The sequence below is a fragment of the Echinops telfairi genome, unplaced genomic scaffold (genome assembly GCF_000313985.2).
Source record: "Echinops telfairi isolate 266 unplaced genomic scaffold, ASM31398v2 ScPeMD7_5;HRSCAF=22, whole genome shotgun sequence".
NCBI classification, from domain to species: domain Eukaryota; kingdom Metazoa; phylum Chordata; class Mammalia; order Afrosoricida; family Tenrecidae; genus Echinops; species Echinops telfairi.
Genome location: NW_022103901.1, coordinates 24359166 through 24374737, shown reverse-complemented (window position 1 = coordinate 24374737; position 15572 = coordinate 24359166). Strand labels below are relative to the sequence as shown.

Sequence of the window (15572 nt, the reverse complement as noted above, 5' to 3'; positions counted from 1 at the left end):
CACACTCACTGATTCGGCTTTCCTCCTGCAGTTGGCATCATAGTGTGTGTTTTGTGAGATGGAGGAGGACTTTGTGGATTGATGTTGGACATATAGGTTAATGATGGACTTGTGGGCTTGGGCAGCACGGGGTTGGGATGTTTTCTTGATGTGCACTTACCCTTTATATAAAACTTTCTCTTATACATGAGTTTTTGTGGATTTGTTTCTCTAAAGTACCCAGACTAATACAACTGTGATTGACTCTCTTTTCCTGGTTCAATGCCCCATATGTGCAGAGATAGTGATAATGTGCAGAGATTATAAAATGGCAGTCTATCGACTCAGTTTCTGCATACCTACCACTGAGCTAATCATTAGGTTACTAACCACAAGGTCAGCAGTTAAAGTCTATATCAACCGTTCCTCAGGAGAAAGATGAGGCTTTGGGCTCCCACAAAGATATACAACCTCAGAAACCCAATGAAGCGGTTCTACTCTGCCCTACACAGTCACATACATTGGAATCCATTTGATGGCATGGGTTAGTTCGTTTGCTGTGGGCTAAGGGTTTCACAGACGTTATGTCATTCAATCCTTTTAACAACCCCACATAACAAATCTTAACAACTCTTCTCCCACCATTTTACAAATAAGACCAAAGCTCAAAGAGTGAAAGAATTTACCTTAATGTTAATCTTTGTAGGTGACTGAGCCAAGATTTAAGCTCAACTTTTATGGCTTTTTTGGTTCCAACCTTTCTGTGTTTTTCTACAAGATCAAACTATTTCTATAGCCTACTGCTGTCAAGTTGACTTTTGATTGATAGCAGGCATGTAGGACACAGTACAACTGCCCCATAGAGGTTTCAGGGCTGTCATCATTATGAAAGCAGACTGCCACATCTTTCTGCTGAGGAGCAGCTGGTACACTCAAGCCACAGCCTTTGGGTTGGCAGCTGAGCACTAACTACTGTGACATGAAGACTGCTTATTTCTCTTAGAATGCAAAATTAATAAGACAAACTATGTTGATTATGCTCAGCACTGTGTTGCCTACTTTTTTATTGATTTTTTTTTATCTAATCCCAGCAAAAGCACCTGAGTAACAGGTCTCATGAACATCATTCCCATGTTACCAAAAAAAAAGAACTGAGGCTTAGAGGGAAGTCAGCAAAGGTGAGTCACCATGGAGAGAGGCAGGTCTGAGATTCAAACCCCAACTCTCCAGACCACAGACCATTAGGCTGTACCATCTCTAAACTGCCATTTATATTAAAAAATTAAAAATCCTCAGTAGCGCCTGGCTGGTAAGGGGTTAAGATTAGTCCTGGAGAACTAGTGAAGGAGCTCCATTGGTCTCCATGTATTCTTTCCCACCTCGAGTCACCTCATCAGAAAGAGAAGTGGCTTTATGTCAGTGGTCAGATGTTTCTCTAGCTGGTTACCTTGACAAGGAAGCCTGCTTTAAATGTTTTCTGCCCAGTGATCTTTGAACATCTCCTCCCCTTTTTGAATCACCCACTCAGGCCAAGTACTCCACTAAAGGCTTGTCCCCAGCTGTGGGCAGAAGCCAAGTTTGGCTGTGTGCACACCCCTGGGGATTATCTGAGCAGAGAGAACAAAAACACAGTTTCTTTTTCTATACCTATTGCAGACCTCATCCAACGGCACAAGGTAAGACAGAGGTGTGTGTGTGTGTGTGTGTGTGTGTGTGTGTGTGTGTGTGGGGGGTGGGGGGGCATGAAAAGTTAGTGGAATTTTTATATATATATGGAAAATTTTCTGGAGAGAGAGAGAGAATTTCTGTGTTTTAGTCCTCTTAGCACATTGTGAGATTAAATTCTTATATCTCAGTGCAGAATCTGGAATTTGTACCCATGATCAAGAACTGAGCCCCACTCCTTCTCTTTGAACTCTAATTCCAAAGGCCTTTTTATAAGGCTTGGGAGCACTATAAGTCAGGCATTGAGCCTCTAAGCACAAGATTAGTGATTCCAGCCTACCAGCTGGCCCATGGAAGAAACATGAGGTAATCTGGTCCCATAAAGATTTACAGGTTGGAAACCCTTTATAGGGTTGCTATGGGTCATCAACTAAACGACAATGAGCTTAACTATGTCATGGGTGTGTCTGGTTGGTACAAAGTTGCCTTTTGATTAGTAATCAAAGTTTTGCCATTCAAACCCACCCAGAGGGATCTTGGAAGAAAGCGAGTGATCTGCTTCCAAAAAACAAAGTTTTGAAAGGCCTTTAGCGCAGTTCTGCTCTGGACACATGGGTAACCATGTGTTGAATCAACTCAATGGGGACTTTAAAAATTTATCCAAAGAGATGGTCCCTGGCAATAATATTAATAGAAGATCAGAAATTTTATATTTCTTCATTTCTTTCTTATCTGTGCTAAATGCTTTACAAAGGATGTCACTCCACAATGGATTAATGTATGTATTGTGATAAGAGCTATATGAGCCCCCAGTAAAATGGTTTAAAAAAAAAAAAGATGTCACTCATTCATCAGCAAAATTCTAAGAAGTAGGTGCTGCTGGGACAGATTACCCAATAATGAGGTAAGTAGATGTGGTAAAACTGGTCACTACAGATTAATGAATAAACACACTTAAGTCTGTACTTATCTTGCTTACTGGATCATCCAACACTGGCAGGGACTGTATATAGAGAAAGAGGCTTTGATTCTGTAGGAAGGGGCTGTCGGGTTGGGAGGGAGCAAAGTGTCAACCAGACCTAGAAGCAGACTCTTTGGTGTGAAATGGTTCCTTAATAATAAGCACAAATTAATAAGCACAATTAATAATTAATTAATAAGCACAAATAAGTGCATGTTTACCTTGCCCATTGGGTAATCCAACAGGATTCTGCCAATATTTACATAGTTCTTTTTACAGAAAAGTTAAGTAAATTGCCCCGAGTTATATCGAGGGATAAAGCCCTGTTTAAACACTCGGGTGCCAACAGAAAGGTTTGGCAGTTTGAACCCACCAACTACTCTGAATGGGGAGGGGTGTGACATCTGCTTCTGTAAAGAGTTACATCTTTGGAAACTCTACTTGGGTGGGGTGGGGTGGGGTGGGGTAAAGTTCTACTTTGTAGTATGATAAATCAGAATTGACACACAGCAATGTGTTTGGTTTGGGTTGTTTGAGTCCTAAAGTGATGGTCTCTGCTACTAACAGTCATCCTCAACTGGGCACTGTGCTTAGTGCTCTTGTGATGCAACATACAATAAATTTGCTTTGCAACCACATGTACAAGATGATGCCAAAGCAGTTACTTCTTTATTTGATCAAAAGGAGTGAACCAATTTCCTTTTATTTCTCTCTCTCTCTCTCTCTCTCTCTCTCTCTCTCTCTCTCGGTCTGTTCTTTAGTCAGTTACTAAGGGATTATTTGCACTGTTCTTGGAAGAAATAGCAAGTTGCTATTTTAAGGAAGGACCTAAGGATACGTATATGCTTCTGTATATAAAAATGTACACACAATTCAGACATGTTATCAGGAGGGAGCAGTCTCTGGGAAAGGGCAGCGTGCTTGGTAAAATAAGGGCCAGTGATAAAGGGGAAGTCATGCCACGAGATGGAGCGACACTCTCAGGTTCACTGGCCTAGAGTCAATTCGGACTCATGGCGACCCTAGAAGACAGAGTAGAACTGTCTCTGTGGGTTTCCAAGACTAACTCTTTACAGGAGGAGAAAGTCTCATCGAGTGCTCCACTACATTACCAGGGTCCTTGGATTGACACAGTGACTGCAACGATCGGCTCAAGCCTAAAAAGACCTGTGAAGATGGCACAGGACCAGGCAGCATTTTGATTCTCTTGTACATAGGGTCGCTGTGAGTTGGAACCAATCAGATGACATGTAACAAAAATAGCAAGAGTCGGGAGTGTTCATTTTGCATCAGTTCTTGCCTGTGGGTGGAGAGTTGTTAAAATAATAACAGAGAGGGCTGGATTTTAGAACCAATTCTCTTGGGCTTGTGACCTAGATCAGGAATGTTAATCCCAAATGTACACAGTATCTGGGTAGGTGTAGTCACTGGAAAAGCAGGTAGGTGTAACAAAATAGGGAGAGGTCGGGACTGTGTCAAGTTGGAAAATATTCCATGTGAACAAAGCAGTCATTTCTCACCTGCAGCCAATTGAGGCCAAGTTGAAATAAAGGCCTCGTATTGCCCCTACAATTTTAAGAGAAGTCTTTAGGTGATATTTTTAATGACAGCTTCCAAATTATAAATGTTAGTAATTCAAATTGTTCCTCTAAAACCTGAGAGGCAAATAAAACCCTTAGGGCCAGGTCTGGGCCATTTAATATCTTAGGATCTTTCTAGTCCCAAAGTGCTCTGATTTAAACAAAAAAAAAATTAGTACTACTGATTAACATGTACTGAGGAGGAAAGAGACATCTTTTAATTTACGCGGCCCAAGGATTTGGTGCTGATAAGCCATGTTGAAAAGATGAGCTGTTCCTACCTCCTGCCTTTCTGCAGACAGTGACCAGGAGTGTATTAGCAACACACAGCAGAGTTCTGAAAGTAACATCAAAAATTTAATTGGGGTGAGGTTTTCTCCCCAGTATTATACCTTTATTTATTGTTTAGGTTTTATTGGCATATAATTCATATATCATAAAATTCAATAGTTCAATCACATCCAAATGGGTTGTACAATCATCACCACAATCACTTTTAGAACATTTTCCTCATTCTTGTGCTCATCATTATTAGCTCTCCATTTCCCCCCAATTTCCCCTGTCATACTCTTGAGAAATTATTAATCCAGTTATTCTTTCTATAGATTTACCTATCCTGGATTTCACATACAGAAAATATCTTCTTAAGCTAATAGCAGTAACAAAGTTAAACATATAAAAATCTCAAAAGAAAAGAAAGCAGAAAATATTAAACACTAGAACAAATTGAAAATGGATCGGAGAGGAGATGAGCCAGTCAGGGTGCGATGTAACAAGGATGAAAAATACAACTTTCCTCTGGTTCCTAAATGTTTCCTCCCTGTTCCCACTACCATGACTCGAATTCGACCTTGCAAGTCTGGCTAGACCAGAGGATGTACACTGGTACAGATAGGAACTGAAAATCCAGGGAATCCAGGGCGAATGAGCCCTACAGGACCAGTAGTGTGAGTGGCGAAACAGGGAGGGTAGAGGGAGAGTGGGTAGGAAAGAGGGAACCAATTACAAGGAACTATATGTGACCTCCTCCCTGGGGGACAGACAACCGAAAAGTGGGTGAAGGGAGACGTCGGACAGGGCAAGATATGACAAAATAACAATTTATAAACTATCAAGGGCTCATGAGGGAGTGGGGAGCGGGGAGGGAGGGGAAAAATGAGGACCTAATGCCGGGGGCTTAAGTGGAAAGAAAATGTTTTGAGAATGATGAGGATAATGAATGTACAAATGCGCTTTACACAATTGATGTGTGTATGGATTGTGATAAGAGTTGTATGAGCCCCTAATAAAATGATTTTTTAAAATAAATAAATAAATAAAATGGATCAAAAGGGAGATCAAATGATAAGTTGTCAAACCTAACTACATCTGCCACAATCCACTTTCCAATGCGCTGTGCACGACAGGCAGACCAGTCACATCTCTGGTCGATGGTCAGAGGGGACGCACCAGAGGCTTTTAATGCAATCAGTTTGCAATCACCTGCTAACCTAAACTCAAAATCCTCGCAGACAGAGTAGAACTTCCCATATGGGTTTCTGAGGCTGTAAATCTTTACAGAAGCAAAAAGTCTCATCTTCCTCCCACTGTAGATGATGGGTTCGAACTGCCAAACTTGCAGCCTACGCTAGACGTCACAGAGGCTCGCTGAGTTGAAACCCACTCAGCAGCAGTGAGTTTGGTTATGTTTAGGAGCCTGAAGGTTAGAAGTTTTCATTCACTCAGCCGTGCTGTCAATCACAGGGTTGGTGATCCAAAATGACCAGCTGCTCCATTGGATAAGGGAAGAAGAAGGGACTTTCTACAGCTTCAGAAACGCACAGGAGCAGTTCTACCCTGTCCTACAGGGTCACTGTCAGTGGCATCTATTCAATGGCAGTGAGTCTGGGTTTGGCTGTTTGCTTTGTTTTCCTTAGGATAAAGATGAGGCTGTCTGCTCCTGTAAAAATGTATAGTCTCGGGGACTCTGTATAAGGTCGCTATGAGTCCTAAGTGACTGATGACAGTGGAATGTTTGATGTCGTTCTGTGTGGCTAGGGAGGTCTCATGTTGGATGTATGTATCAGTATCTGGCATGGAAAAAAGTTTCCATTTCATATGACAGCTCTGATAGATTGGTAATGGTGCCGGGGAGACCATCTGAGGGAAGTCCCCAAAGCTACATCCGAGACCCATTGGGGAAGGTGGTGGGATATTAGTAGTGTCTGCCCTGAGCACTAAAAACAAACAACAAACAAACCCAAAAAAATCCCTTATCATTGAGTCAATTGTGATTCATAGTGACTTTGTACTTATAGAAGAGTTGAATTACCCCCATGGGGTTTCCAAAGCTATACTCTTTTTTAAAAATCATTTTATTGGGGGCTCTTACAGCTCTTACCACAATCCATACATGTATACATTTTGTCAAACACATCTGTACATATGGTGTCATCATCTTTTTCAAAACATTTTCTTTCTACTTGAGCCCCTGGCATCAGCTCCTCATTTCCCCCCTCCCTCTTCCACTCTCCATCCCCCATGCCCCCTTGATAAGCTTTACTCTTCTAGAAACTGACTGCCACTCTTTCTACCCCAGAGTGGTTAGTGGATTTGAACCACTGAACTTTCAGATAGCAGTCCACTGCTTAATTACTGCACCACCCAAACTCCTTTTGCCCATAGTAAATGGGGGCTGTATACAAGGGGCCCTCAAAAATTTTGGAAAATCTATCATCTTCCAATTCTATTTTTCTATGAACTTTTTGAAAACCCATTGTCTTTATTATTAGTGTCTTTATTGTCTCAAGTGGCAAAACCCAATCTCAGGCAAAGGAGAAAATGTGGGCCCGCAGGATACCAGGGAAGATGGCACTAAGAGTGGAGCTGGGATATCATGGCTTCAAGAACGATATGAGCTAAGGACTTGAAAGCTTGCAGGATGCTCTCTCCCCCTCATCTCCATGTCTCTCTGTACCCCAGTTTTATTCTCCCATGCACAGGGGCTTTGTCCACAGGACATTTCCAAAGGTGTACATTTTATGGCTTCTACCAGAAACAGACTGCTGTATACAGTCTTTGGTGCCCACCACAAAAATGTTGCAGAAGAAGTATGACTGCTCTAGTTTGGGTTCAAAAATCCTGGCGAATGACTGTTTGGCCCAGCCTGGTGCTCAACCCTGGGCCAATCCACTTTGGTCAGGGGGTTGGATCATCTAAAGCTTGGCAGCTCCTGGCCACATCTGATTGCACTTGATGGTAGACAAGGCTCTGGAGCAAGGGGATAAAGACATTCAAAAGGGTCAGTTTCTACCCTGGGGGGGTTGGCCCCATACATGCCATCCGGGATTTCAATCCTAGGGGACACAGGGAAAGGGAAGACATGCCTTCCAGGAAGGTTGTCAATGATATCAGCTACTGATCTACCTGCCCAGTACTTCTGCTTGTAGTCCCTCATCTGGGGACATTCACTTCAGTGGAGATTCTCCAAGTTTGCCCTGGAGTTGATTTGTGTGGGGGAAGGCCAGCCCCCACAACTAATCGCGGGTTTGATAGGCGCAATTGTATGGTTAACATCTATATATAGATTATAATAAAGTCATAGAGAATAAGGAGAGATAGAAGAGAGATGGAAATATTGGAGTCAGACACATTTCATGGTAGCATGCTCACCTCAGGCCCACTCAGTGGTCCATGTGGAGATGGGAGACAAGAGGGCAAGAGAGAAGGGGAGGGGAAGGAGGACAAGGGGAGAAGGGACAGGGGAGCAAAGATGGGGGAGAGAGCTAGGGGGAGAGAGGGACCAGGAACCAGGAGAGAGAGAGCTCTTTATTGCTAACCCAGGCTTATATATCTTTGGCGGGGGCATGCAAGCCCACTAATTACAGGTAAAGGCATACGTCACAGAAAGGGGTTGCACTATAGGTTATACAGCAATAAGAGGGGGACAATCTACAGGTATACATGCAATAGGAAAGGGAGGGATTGGGAGCACACATGTGACAAGATGGGCAGATCCTAGATTCAGGAAGGCAGCTTAATTTTGGATGTCACTTTGCAGGTTGGACCTGTTCTCTGACTCTCCATGGAAACCATTATTAGTAGGGTGTGAACCCCACCTACTGTGGACCACACTGATGGCCGCAAGCCTTCAGGGAGAAGTAGTCCATTGTCCTTAAAAGCAGGGAGCAAGCCCCACCTGTGGTGGGACCAGACAGTGGCTTAATGCCTTCAGAGAGAATATCTCTAAGCATCTGACCTCCCACCATGTGCTGGCAAACAGCCTCTGATGTTTGGCATATCTTTGGGGGAGACAAAGCTGGGGGAAAGTCTTTTTATATCCCACAGATTGGAATCTGGATGGCCCCACTTGTACTCCAGAAACTTTTCAAGATATAATTGTACTCCAGAAGGTTTTCAGTGAATCTTTGGGGCAATAAATTATCAGGCTTTTCTTTTGACGTGCTTCTGGGTGGACTTGAGCCTCTTACCTCTCAGTTCACAGCCAAGTTCACTGCACTACAATTCCCACTGAAATCAATAGGTTGTGTCCAAATTCTGGTGCTGAAACAAACTCTGGCAATTAAGCAGCAACAGGCCTTCCTTTTGTGGAGCTAATGACTGCTGAGTGATCAATTTACTGGGCATCTCGTTCCAAAGGAGGTGGTGACCTGAGAATTCTCTTCCTGTTGCCTGAGATTGCCCCATCATGCAGTGGCTGATGAAATTCCGGGTTGTCTGGACCATCCACAAATCCTGTCACAGCTTCCAGCCTGCCCTTCAGCACCTGCACTGCGGGTCTTCATCAGCAACTAGAGCCCAGCAATGGAGTGACCACGATACACCTCTGGAATTTAACTTTGCAAGGGATGTGATGGACTACTGGACTCAAATGGAAAAGGTGAGGAGTCATCCTTTTCGGGGTGTGGAGCACAAATACCCTCATGGCCTCATTTTCTTCCTACTAGGCAGAGGATAGCGAACCCAAGGACAGCTTCTGCCTACATTTATCAGTGACATGGAAGAAGGTAATATTTTGGGTTTGATTCCCAGACTCGGCAGTTCCTCACTTCTCTGAGCCTCAGTACTTTCATGTGTGAAACAGGAATAACCCAGGCTCTTATGGAATCTCTTATAATAAACAAGACATAGGGGAAAGGAGTGGCTACACCAAGGTGCTCAAACGTAAGAATGAGGGTGAGGATGGTTTCGGGGTTGGGTGGTATTTCGCTCTGTTTTCATAGGATTGCTATCAATTGGAACCAACTTGACGGCACCTAACATTACAACAGCAGGTGAAAGTATCTGGTACATAGAGGGTGCAAATACGAAGTTCTAATCACAAGGTCAGCACAAATTCATGTTAGTCTTCACTTTCAACTAATGGTACTTTAAGTGCAATAGGAACTTGGACTTGGTGTCCAGACATACACAGAGGGAGGAAGTCCTTGTGTAAGTGATCATTTGACATATTGGCCTAAGCTGTATCATCAACCTTCCTGTGAGGATTGTAAATCTACCTTGAGTCCTTGCTATCAGCTACCTATTTATGTGTGGCTTTAAAGTATGTGCAAAGAAACTGAATCTTGTGGCCTCTAGAAGTCTCCATGCAGAAAAATTCAAATGATTTATTTATATACTTCCACTCGGAGCTGGGTAGACATTGGGTTGTATATCTAGTCACCAATGTCCACAGTGTAAAAACTGGCTCAATATTAACCTGATAGAGGAGATAATTCACCTGAGGTGGAATCAGAGATTTAATATAATTTCTAGGTTGCACATAAACATGTATTCGTATATTATTTATTATTCAAAGCTTAAATACATTTTATGAGAACTTCCTCTCCACCAACTTTGTTCTCATTTTTCTCTGAATTTCCATTATAGCCCTGTGTTAGGCTGAGTTTTCTAGAGAAACAAAACCAGTGACACTCAAATGCATAAAAAAAGAACTTTTAGATCAAGAAAGAAATGTGTGATAGTCTGGGTGGGCTAGAGAAACAAATCCATGGACACACATATGTGTATAAGAAAGAGATTTATATACTGAAAGAGATTTATATATTGAACATTGAGAAAACATCCCAGCCCAGTCCAGATCAAATCCATAAGTCCAATATTAGCCCATATGTGCGATACCAATCTATAAAGTCCTCTTTAGACTCACAAAACACATGCAATAAAGCCAGATGCAGGACGATCTCAAGCCAGTGAGTAGAAAGTCTTTGGGTCCAGTGCCATTGTAAGCATCTAAGCATCTCAGTGCTAGCAGAGGTCTCTCTGTGACTTCTCCAGCTTCCGAGGTCTGGTTGCGTCCATATGCTTGTCTTCTGCAATGTCTCCCAGGAATAGCAGAGAGAGAGGTGTCTTCTGCCTCCAAGGAGGAAGTACCAGATTTCCCAGAATTCTCAGAAGACCATGCCCACACAGAAGTCTCATTGGCTATCTCCAGACTGTCAGCCTAGACTCCACCCCTACACTCTTAATCTTTAAATTGACACCAGATTAGGTAATGACCACAAAGTGTCTATCAAAGAAATAGCCCAGCCCAATCCAACTCAAGTCCATGGATCAGATGCTATCAGGAGACCCCTCCAGACTCCCACAGCTGCCAGTCAAGGAAGCTGGAAGGCAAAGCAGGAAACTGGGAGATCATATGCCAGTGGAAGCAGAATGACATAGATGTAAAGTCGACAGGAACATCATAGGGCACTGAAATCTCCCAGGCAGGCGACATGGACTGCCAGTCACATGGGCTGCCAGACACCAGATCCAAGCAAACAGGAAAGAGAAGGGCAAGGGAGGGACCAGTTCTGCTCCACATCCCATTTAAATAGGCCACATCCACAAAGAGACATCAGTAGGTTGTGTCATGATTGAGAGGTTGGACTCCACTGATATCTTCTGATCGGTGCACCAAGTTGACATAAAACCTAACTAGCACAGCTCATCCCTTGTTAACTCAGCATTTGGAAACAATTCTTTAACCATGGGTAAGACAATAATAAAATGTCCAACCAAAGACAATAATAAAAATGTATTTGTGACAACCATGATACACCTTACACATGCATACGAATGAAAACACAGTAACTCGTTTACATCTTCTATTTTATAAGTGAACAAAACAAAAAAATTTTGGTGCCTAGCAATTGCAGTTCTGTGAACAATCACCAATACCTAATCCTATAATCCTATCAACCTTGTCCACCTCTCTTCTCAGACCCATCAGGAAAAGATAAAACTATTCAGATAAAGCTTGCCTTAGTCCACTTATTTGAAACTAAAGATACCTATGAATTAGGGTGTATCTCAGAAATGTTATGTCATTGGGGGGGGTCACCCTCTTGAAGCTGCGGCATATGTTTTTTTGGTTTGGGGGGTATGAAAACCATGACTGATGGATCTATAGAGTCAGCAAGTGGAATCAGGGTTTGGGGGGAAGTGGGACAAATGAGAAGCTGATACCAAGGGCTCAAGTAGAAGGCAAATGTTTTGAGAATGATGATGGCAATAAATGTACATGTGTGCTTGGCAAGGAGTGGATTGAGTTAAAGTTTTTTTGTGCCAACCTGGCCAATAAACACATGTGGGGTTAACTGAAGGGTGGAGATATATATAGCTTGTTGAACCAAGCCTTTCGAGTTTTCAGGTCTCTTGCTTTGTGATGGTTGAACCATGGTGAAGCTGCCTTAGGCGTTTTCCTGTTTCGGTTGCAAGGCTCACTTCCTGCAAGACATTCCCAAGGAGAAGCCACAGGGACCTACCCGGAGACAGCCCTGGGTGCTGGAGCAGCTGTGTGGAGACCCCTGCCAGCGCTGAGAAGCTAACAGGTTCACTGATTCAGCTTTCCTCCTGCAGTCGGCATCATAAAGTGTGTTTTGTGAGATGGAGGAGGACTTTGTGGATTGGTGTCGGACATATGGGTTAATGTTGGACTTGTGGACTTGGGCAACACTGCTTTCGGATGTTTTCTTGATGTGCACTTAACCTTAATATAAAACTCTCTCTTATACATGAGTTTCTGTGGATTTGTTTCTCTAAAGTACCCAGACTAACACAGTAGTTTTATCCCCATTTTCCAGATGAGAAAACTGAAGTTTGAATGGTTTAAAGAAAATGCAAGGAATAGTATATAACTAACGAAGTAAAGGAACAGACTCAGAGCCCAGACTGTCTATTTCTATAATCTATGTTATTAACCATAATGGTTTCTTTTAACTTGGTTTGATTCTATGATAAAGCCAAATGTCCCTGATTTCATAGTGCTTTTCCCTCATTCCCAGAACAGAAGTATGGTTAAGAACTCTTAAATCATAAGATGGATAAAAAGGCAGGAGGAAGGAGATGATGTTATCATGCTTGCCAGTCTTATCTTCCTTACTAATTTGTCATGCCAATTAGTAATACCAGTTCCAGAAAATTTACCTGTGCTCATGCAGAACCTGTACATAAACTCAGAAGCATTCATTAAAACAAAACAAAAGGATACTGCATGGCTTAAATATGGTATCTGTCAAGGTGTCAGGGTTTTTTATCCTTCTGCCAGACTTATTCAATCTGTGTGGCAAGCAAAAAACATGAGATGCTGGACTATATAAAGAACACAACGTCAGAATTTTAGTAAGACTAATTAACAACCTATCTTATGCAGATGACATGACCTTCCTGGCTGAAAGTAAAGAAACCTTACAGCTCTTACTGAAGAAGATAAAATATTTCAATATAGGTTCCTCACTATAAAGAAAACAAATATCCTCACAACTTGATCGATAAGAAACATCATGATAAATGAAAAAAAGATTGGCGTTTTCAAGATTTCATTTTAGTTGGATCCACAATCGACACCCATAAAAGCAGCAATCAAGAAATTAAATGATGTATTTTTTGCCTTGGGCAAATCTGCTGCAAAAAAAGCCAAACCAAACCCACTCCCATGAGTCAAGTCTAAAAGTTCTCTTGAAAGCAAAATGTCATTTGAGGTCTAAGATAATATTTTCAATCACTGTGTTAGTCTGGGTTGACTGGAGAAACAAATTCATAGACACTCATATGAGTATTAGAAAGAGCTTTATATAAAAGAGCAATTGTATATTGAGAAAACTTCCCAGCCCAGTACAGATCAAGTCCATAAGTCCAACATTAGCCCATGTGTCTGATACCAATCTATAAATTCCTCTTCAGACTCACACAAACCACGCAATGATGCCGAATGCAGGAAAATCACGGGCCAGTGGGTGGAGAGACTTGTGGATCCAGTGGCAGTGGAAACGTCTCAGTGACTCCTCCAGTAGTTCCATGTGTCTTGTCATCAGGAATACGAAGCAGAGAGTGGGTGTGTATCTGGCCTCCAGTGACTATTGATCTCCGTGGCATCTCCAAATGAGGTCATCAAGCTGCGACCTGATTGACAGGCTAGACTCCACCCCTTCGCAAGTGGACACCAGATTATGTAACTACCGAAATCACCTCATAGGCACACAAAAGCTGAATAATGAATATGGAAGACCTAGGAAGAATTGATGCCTTTGAATTATGATGTTAGCATAGAATGTGAATATATCATAGACTGTCAGAAGAACGACCACGTTTGTTGTAAGGTAGCACAGCTGCTTAGAAGCAAGGATTGCAAGACTTCTTCTCAAGAATGTTGAACATTTTATTAGGAGGAACCAGTCCATGGAGACAAACATAATGCTTTATAGAGCATCGTCAAAAGAGACCTTCAAGGAGATGGATTAGCATAGTGGCTGAAACAACTGGGATTGTGAGGATGGTACAAGACCAGGAAGTGTCTTACTCTGTCAGAACGACTCAATGGCAACTAACAACAACTTAGTTATGAACTCACCCCCATATTTAACTAACGATTAAATAACACTTGTTTAATATAATGCACCCACAAAACTGAATCTATAGGTAGCATCATGGTAGGTGGAGAAAATGTTGGAGTTGTCAGGAGATTTTGTCTGGCTTGGATCCACGTTCAATGCTCATGGGGGAAGGCAGCTACAGTCATGATGTCAAAGGACACATTGCACTAGATGGATCTATTGCGCAAGATCTCTTCAGAGTGATGAAAAGCAAGGGTGCTAGTTTAAGGACTAAGGGGGGTTGGCCCAAACCATGGTATTTTAAATGGCCTCACATGCATCTGAAAGTGGGATATTGAATAAAGAAGAAGTTATGCATTTGGAATGTGGTGATTGGGAAGAATATTGAAGGTGCCATGGACTGCTGAAAGAACAATCGCCCTGTTTTGGAAGAAGTAGGGTCAGAATGCTCCCTTGAGGCAAGGATGGCAAGGCTTCATCTTGCACGCTTTGGATATGTCATTGGGAAAGACCAGTCCCTGGAGAAAGGCATCATGCTTGTGGAGTGGAGGGGCAGTAAAAACGAAGAAGACCCTCCAGGAGATGGATTGGCACAGAAGCTGCAACAATGGGCTCAGGCAGGGAAACCACTGTGGGAGTGCCACAGGGGCAGGCAGCGTGTTGTTCTGGTGTGCAGAGAGTCACTCTGAGTCGGAACACAATCAGTAGCACCTCACAACAATAACAACATAAATAACACGGACGTTCATACATACTGCACATAAGAAACTAACACTAGGGGCTGTGTGGTTTGCAAAAAGGTAGTACATCCATTATTTGCATAAAGGTACGATTTCCCGAAAGAATGCCAGTCTTTCTTGGGTTTTATATCACCATTCCCAGACATCATCAATTTCTCCATTTCTACAAATCTCTCCTTCCCGTCAGCAGCGCCATTCCATTCATGTTAATTCTTACACTTCTGATCTATTTGGCTTGTTCTAACGGCCCTGGTCATGTTCAGTAAATGAGATCCATTTAGTGATTTAAACAGTGCCTGGCATCTAGTAGTCCTTCAAAGACGCTTATAACTTTGTAAAAAAAAAAGTACATTAATTTTGATATCTGCTTTACAAGAATCACAGAACTTGATGTCACTCAAGGAAAAGACTCTCCAGGGATCATCTTACGGTACCCTACTCTTACTTTCTAGACTTTCACTAATAAGTTAAGGAGCCTGCATGGCATAAGCAGTTTGTAATTGTCTGCTAATCTAAAGACTGGAGGTTTGACCCCCACCTACCAGCCCTGCAGAAGGAAGACAAGGCCAACGGCTTCTGTAAAAATTATAGCTCCAGGAACCTTGTGACCTAGGTTTATTTTGTAGCACATAAGGTCTCTGAGTCAGAATCAGGTCCACAGTGATAAATTTGTGGTGCTGGTTTTTCCTTTAATTTACATAGGAAATCATCCATGACTTCCCTTTCAACAAAGTTTAAGGAGGTTTTTGTGGCATAGTTGGTTACCTATTGGCCTGCTAATCTCAACGTCAGTAGTTCAAACCCACCAGTTGCTCATTCCTTTTTTTTTTTT

The 15572-nt window shown here is 42.4% G+C and overlaps 1 protein-coding gene across 1 annotated transcript in view; it reads left to right on the top strand.

The window, feature by feature from the left end:
• Positions 1 to 1531: 1531 nt before the first annotated feature.
• Positions 1532 to 15572, top strand: part of LOC101663211 (acyl-CoA synthetase medium chain family member 1) — a 63884-nt gene continuing 49843 nt past the window's right edge. The window contains exons 1-2 of the mRNA XM_045286003.1: positions 1532 to 1655; positions 8824 to 9064. Coding sequence (XP_045141938.1) covers positions 8873 to 9064 — 192 coding nt within the window. The 5' untranslated portion in view covers positions 1532 to 1655; positions 8824 to 8872. The remainder of the gene's footprint in view (positions 1656 to 8823; positions 9065 to 15572) is intronic.